General features: G+C 34.3%; 1 protein-coding gene across 1 annotated transcript; it reads left to right on the top strand.

The window, feature by feature from the left end:
• The first annotated feature begins 749 nt into the window (after positions 1-749).
• On the top strand, positions 750-6,463 carry LOC139191706 (ubiquitin carboxyl-terminal hydrolase 14-like). The gene is made up of 12 exons (XM_070812704.1): positions 750-1,106; positions 1,227-1,398; positions 2,536-2,612; positions 2,733-2,804; positions 3,516-3,613; positions 3,863-3,940; positions 4,217-4,274; positions 4,919-5,005; positions 5,157-5,458; positions 5,649-5,731; positions 5,816-5,887; positions 6,237-6,463. The coding sequence occupies exons 1-12, from the start codon at positions 750-752 to the stop codon at positions 6,431-6,433; spliced, it is 1,653 nt and encodes a 550-aa protein (XP_070668805.1). The 3' UTR covers positions 6,434-6,463.
• Positions 6,464-6,714: the final 251 nt, after the last annotated feature.

Below are 6,714 nucleotides of genomic sequence, written 5' to 3'. Positions count from 1 at the left end.
GTTGTAGGATTATTGTTTTCTTTTTGTGCATTACCAAATACCCATTCTCATACTATTCTAACCATTGCAGAGCCATATGTTAATTAATTTGAAACCTTGACGGTCTATACTTGGTCAAACCAAGTAGTTGAGAGTCCCAGCGCAGTCAGACATTATATTGAGCTCTCACAACTCTTGCTTAAACATGAAAGAGGATGATCGTCCGCGTTTCAGGTCCATTTACTTTCCTGTAGTTAATCAATATGAATTTGTCATATAAGAGTAGTTCTATAGAAGTTTCCTGATGAATGTCATATTCTTCTTATGGCAGTGAAAACGACATAATTAATTGGGCCACGAGGGGCACTGTAAGCTTAGTCGCTAGAGAGCAATTCATTGAAGGCACATGCACTTGCTTTTCTGTAGCTGAAACCGTGGAAGCAGCGTATAGGCACATCGGGGGGGATGTGAAAGCAGAAACTCTGTCCGCCCGAGATTTGGCTATATACGTTGGTTCTCCCTACAAACTGATAGATGATGTAATTTCTGGGGGTAAATGTTGGCCCGAATTCGCATATAGCTTCATTATAAAACAAGGCATGCTTACTGAAGAGCAATGCTCTTATGAAAGCAAAATATATAAAGAACTAGCCTACAACAACAGGTGACCTCGTACAAGAAAAGTTCCTAGATTCCATATAGATGACTTTAAAACTTTACGCGATGAGAAATTGATAGTGGAAGCCCTAAAGACGATTCCAGCACTTGCTATGGTCATATCGATAGATGAATTCTTTTTTGAATGGGAAGATGAATTCGAAATTTATGAGCTCAAGCCTCAAGCTTGTGATAATATGTATGATCTTCATACTGTTACGGTGGTGGGTTATGGTAGATGCAACATAACTGGCAAGGAGTATTGGATTATAAAGAATTCGTGGGGGAATAAGTGGGGAGATAAGGGCTTTGCTAAGATACTCAAGGGCTCGAAAAATTTTGTTCACAGTGCGTTTTACCCAGTCATATACAAGGAAAGATCACCATCGTATGAAATTTGGGTTCATCGCCATGTCGTTAGGCGTAACGCATGCGTCTACAATGAATGTTGCCTATCTTTCCGTAGTCTTGTACGTCAATTCTTCTTTTTTTTTTTTTTTATCTTTCGGTAATAGGGTTTCAATTACTTGGTTTCTTTGAAATAAAATAGTAATTTCTCTGACATATGGTGTCTCTTTGATGAGTTTCAGAAATCCGATGGTGAGTTGTTTATCGACTTAACCACATATCTTGCATTTGGAAAAAATTATGTGCGTTGGAACCATGAGAAGACTGGAAATCCAGTTTATTTGCATATACTGAAAAAAGATATGTCTGCTTCTGAGGATAATAACCAGAAAACTCGAAAGCGCTCTGTGCCAGGTAATTTTAATCAAGATTGTGTTATGATTGAGGTTTTTTAGTCTTTTTCTACGTTATATTATATCCTTGATATTAATGGGTTTGCGTGATTAGTTTTTATTTATTTATTATATTAATTTTTTTTAGAGGAAATTATTTTATCTCATTAAATTTTTGTCATGTTAATTAATTATTTTATCTCATTAGATTTTGGTTATATGAATTATTTACTAGATGTGATATTCAAACGTCATAATGTTGTTCTCTAGCATTACATTGATTTAGGATAAGACATTGCAAATGTTTAAGATCTTTCCGTATAATACTTGTGGTTGGTATAGCTTAATGTATTTTCTTCGTCGGAGTTTGCATAAAATCTGAACCAAACCTTCAATCCGTGTCCGATTCCGGTTTTGAAAGGGTATAGAGGTTGCTGTTTGGCTATCCAATCGTACTTTCATAGGCTCCTTGAAGTTGAAATTCTTTGTTGTGTATGCTTTTGCCAACTAAGAAGCCACTGGCCATTTCTCTTGGTTGGCTTTGGTTCTTGGCTGCGGTGCACTTGCACGCTAGGTGTTTGTTAAAATATCTGAATTGGGTTGTGTGATGCTCACATATAATTACTGCATACTAGGTATTTGCAGTGGCGGATTTAGGATTCAAACTTTAGAGGTTTCATTGTTCAATTTTTTAAATAGAAACAGAGAGTGTAGCTTGAAAAATAAATACAATCACTAAGGCATTTTGTTGAACACTTAGTGGACTTGTTATCATTAGCCAAGCCTTATTGCCTTGTCAACAAATGTTGATATATGTCGAAGTAACCTGATGAGTGATATCGAGAAAATTTATCGAGCTTTGTCGATGCAATGTGCCGAGATATGCCTAAATGCATTCCTTCAAACACTTGGTATGCACAAAAGGGACAAGTACTTACCATTCGAAGGGTTCTTGGAAGACCTTTACATGTATATTTTCTAGATTCCGAGTAACCCTGGGAACACTTTGATTACAATGTGCATCGAGTAGGCCTGGGACCTTGGTTCCAAGTACATCCACCACTGGGTGCTTGAAAATTTTGAGATTGAAAAAATAAATAAATGGCAAAGTTGTTTATGTTACTCTTTTCTTCTCATATTTGTCTACATGATATGACAGGCAATATCGGATCTGTCCGCGAAGAACCTGTGTATGAAATAACTAAAGAGATAGTCATATTCGCTGATGATGGACAAGTGCAAAAAATTCCTTATGGAAGCCTACGAGATGAGGTGCCTCTTCCTTTTTCTGTGGACAATTTTTTTTATGCGAAAATTAAAAATAAAAAAAAAATTTATGAGATTTCATGATTGCAGTTCAAGGAAGCGGTTGATTTCTACTTTTGGAGGAGGAGTGAGATACTTCAATTTGGTTTTTATGTCAATTTGGTAACTGAAGCGACTTACTTCTCTTAATTTGGTAATTTTGTTTTGGTTTTCTATGCTGCTAACAAAACCCAATTATTGGCCAACTTTGGTATTATTGTGCTTTTTTAAGAAAAATGTTTCTGTTATGATGTGAGAATAAACAGTTATAAAATAAAGTTATTGAGTTTTTAGTAAACTATTTTTTTTTGTAAAAATGCTTTTAACAAAAAAAAAATAATGTCCGAGCGTTTAATAAACTTTTATATAAATTGTTGTGAATATATTAAATGACTAAAAAAAATACGATACTTAATGTGATACAATAATTGTCAAAGAGAATAATGTATGAGCAATGATTGTAATTTTGTAAAATATGTAGGAGTATATTTGCTGTCTGAAAATTTCATTAAATGGGCACCGACTACTATGCTTTTTTTTTAAAAAAAAAAAAATTAGAAGTATGGTGGATCCTGCTTCTGCTTTTTTATGCTTTTCTACTGTCATTGACAACCATTTAAAAAAAATCACTTTTTTTTCTTTAAAAAACACCACAATTCCAAACCAGTAAAAAAAAATTAAAAAGATTTCGGAGAGAGGAAAAAAAAAAAAACCAGTCATAAAAAAAAAATAAAAGCAACGTTATCGTAAGTGAAAGCGAAGCAAATAATGCAATTTACTTATTATTTTATTTATTTTTTGGATAATAATAATTAATATCATTCTTGTTATCAGGCTGAAAGAAATCTTAACCAGAATACCAATTTTGAAGGGAGCCAAACAAAAAAGGCCTTTGGAGGAGGTTACACTGGACTTACTAATTTGGGAAATAGGTAGCTTTCGTACGTGTAATGTTGCTGAAAACGCTTTTTTTTTAAGCGTCCTTTCTCTTAAATGGGTTTACATTGATTTGAGATTCGTTTTGCAGTAGCTATATGGCAGCGACAATGCAAGTTGTGTTATCAACATCCTTGTTTCTCTGTAGGGTTAGTATCCCCCCCGCGCCCCTTCAACAAAAATAATCAGTGTAAAAAGGGGAAAGAGCTATATTATTTATTATTTATATTTTCACATTGCATCAGATTCTACGACGTGCAAAGTTTAAAAGAGGCATTTGAGAAGGCTACAGCTGACCCCTCTGTAGACTTGAACATGCAAACGTAAGTACGTAGGGAATTCTAAGGATTGATTTTTTAAATGCATTTCTGTCGCTAAGATGTGTTACTAATTATTAGTCTTAGTTGTCACCAATTTCGATTGCTGTTTATGAATAAGAGTTTCTGGTTTATACTCACTGCTCCAAATGCAAACATGGGTGTGTATTTCGGTTATTGAATTTTTTTTCTATTTTTCTGGCTTTTCTTCTTAATCATGAGATACTGTAGGTTGCTTCATCCACATTTTTGGAAAGACTTATCTTTTGTTTTGCATGACAGAGTTAAGTTGGCGCATGGTTTGCTATCTGGTGAATACTCATTAGCTCCTGTTAAAGAGGTATGTCTGGAACGCTTTCTTATTTGTTCTGCCCATATATTTCTACTCATTTCCTCTACTGGCTTGTTTATCCTTTATATAATTTTTGTATTGCTAGCGCAGTTAGTTTGGACTTGATTGTGACACCCACTTATTTGTGTATGCTTGTAAAAACATTTTTCGATAACTTTGTTTATACCTCAAATCTATTTTAATCATTGTGTTTTCGATTTAATTCATTTTTTCAATATTGGTTTTATCTACGTTTGCAACTTTAGACAATGCAATCAGTTTTCTGTTTTAAAATATTTATCAACTATTTTAAAATTAGTAAAAAGTACATATATAGTTATTCAAAAAGATTATAAATACATTTTGAGATTAGAAATAAGATTAAAAACAAGAGGGTATAATCGGGGGAAACGAGAAGATGTGAATGGCTCTTGTACACAGGGAGAGATGTAAGGTTCTTCTATGAATGACGACTTTCATACAAATTATTATGGTTAGAACTTAGACCATTGTGTACCATTTGCGGGAGTTGAGTCTAACACCTCCCAAGAGAAGAATACTACTTAACCATAATATTAGTTGCAACCATCATCATTGAGTTAGGATGTCCTCATTGGTGTTTACTAATCATTTCCTGTTCTTTCATGAAGCAGTCAGAGAAACAAGAAGGGATACCGCCTCAAATGTTTAAGACGACGATGGCAGCCAGCTATTCAAAATTTTCTTCCATGAAAGAACAGGTGAATTGCCTAATTCTTCTTGCTCTCTACTATTTTTATTATATGAGACACTTTTGTACAACTTGACGATGTAAACTCAAAATTATTATCATTCTTGCTCTGACTGCTTCAATTTTAATATTACTAATACCTGAAACCTTTTTTCGTTTAGGATGCTTATGAGTTCTTTCTACATTTTCTTATTCAAATTAACAATCTTCATACTGACGGTGGGAGGCGCGGGAGACCTATGTTTGATCCTTCGAGCGGTTTCACCTTTGATATTGATCTTCGTCCCAGCTCTGGAGTTCCTTTTTTCCATCGCTGTTTTTCTCTTTCCCTAATAATTCCAACTAACGGTCCTTCAACAAGCATTTCTCTACGAAATTGTCTTTCGTCCTCGAACTTCAACCTTTCAGAAAAGAGAATGTATGAACAGAGTGACTGGTACACTAAGGAGAAGAAAACAATTATGTAAGCTTTCTGATTATTTTCTGGTGTCAATGTATTCTCTTGATGATGTTGTGTCTGCTAAAATTTGTCAACATATAAATTATTGTCAGTACACGATGATGTCTCTTAGTAACCATATCGAAAAAACAAAAACAAAAATAAATGTTGTCTCTCTCTCTCTCTAACCTCCCTGTTTTTTTAATAACTGCAGGGAAGCACGTCTAAATTCGTTCCCTAAGTACTTGGTGATGCACATGCAATTCGTAAAGGAGCCGGGGGTGGAGAACAAGCTTGGTAATTTTCTTTTAGCTTCCTAGTTTGTTTCTATTTATGTTGAGTTTGGAAGGATTCTCATTCTCTTGTCTCTAATTTATGCAGATGTCAGAATAGATGTTGATGATATCATAAACATTGGCCATTTACACAGGGAGAGAGGTCAAAATGGAGGAAGTTAGTTTCTCGTACCTAATCTTTCTCTTTTCTTCTGCACATGTATGAGAAATTTGCACAAACACCACACAAACTACATGGACGTCAAAATTAAGGTTGCGTGTGCTGAGAAGTTTTAACTGAATTGTTGACCTAAAACTGTGTAGATGGTACGTACATTGACACGAGATGTAAAGTCTTGGTGCATGTTTATATGATCTATTCGATTAATCAATCAGAGTATTCTCACATGTAAAACAAGATAATATACACTTGTTAGGCTACGTGCAGGGTATAAGCTATCAAAGTATTCTTTACATGTTATGTGTTTGTTTTGTATGTTTTTCAACTGTTAGTTGGCTATGTACAGGGTATGAGCTTATTGGATTCATAAGTCATCTTGGAACCTCTATTGATGATGGTCGATATATTGCACACATCTTGAAACGGGGGAGCTGGGTCGTTTTTGATGATGACAAGGTTGGAGAGTATTGTGAGGGAGGCATCCCTGACAAAGGCAAAGGCTATATTTATTTCTTCAAGAGAATAGAAAAACGAATTTTTTAAGACACAATTTTTGTAGATGATTGTGTGGAAACCTGCAACAAAATTATTGTTATTATTATTATTATTATTTTGAAATACAATAGTATGCTAAATATAAATAGTTAAACACCATTTTTTTTTAAGAGAAAAAAAATACCATTGTTTGCGAGATGCTATTTCAACTGGAGTTTTGTGGTGCTAATGTTTTAAATTTTGAAATTGGAATTAAAGATTAACATCTTTTGAAACTATGAACTGCTTGACTTTGCGTAACCCACCACAAGAATAAAAACAAAGCCTCA

Source organism: Malus domestica, chromosome 15, assembly GCF_042453785.1.
Source record: "Malus domestica chromosome 15, GDT2T_hap1".
NCBI classification, from domain to species: domain Eukaryota; kingdom Viridiplantae; phylum Streptophyta; class Magnoliopsida; order Rosales; family Rosaceae; genus Malus; species Malus domestica.
This window is presented reverse-complemented; position numbering and strand designations above follow the sequence as displayed.

Excerpts from the sequence above, each read along its gene's own strand:
- LOC139191706 (XM_070812704.1), top strand. The coding sequence starts at position 750 with ATGGTCATATCGATAGATGAATTCTTTTTTGAATGGGAAGATGAATTC. Across the intron at positions 3,614-3,862 it reads CTTACTAATTTGGGAAATAG|ATTCTACGACGTGCAAAGTT; the intron begins GTAGCTTTCGTA and ends ACATTGCATCAG. Across the intron at positions 5,006-5,156 it reads TTTCTTCCATGAAAGAACAG|GATGCTTATGAGTTCTTTCT; the intron begins GTGAATTGCCTA and ends TTTTTCGTTTAG.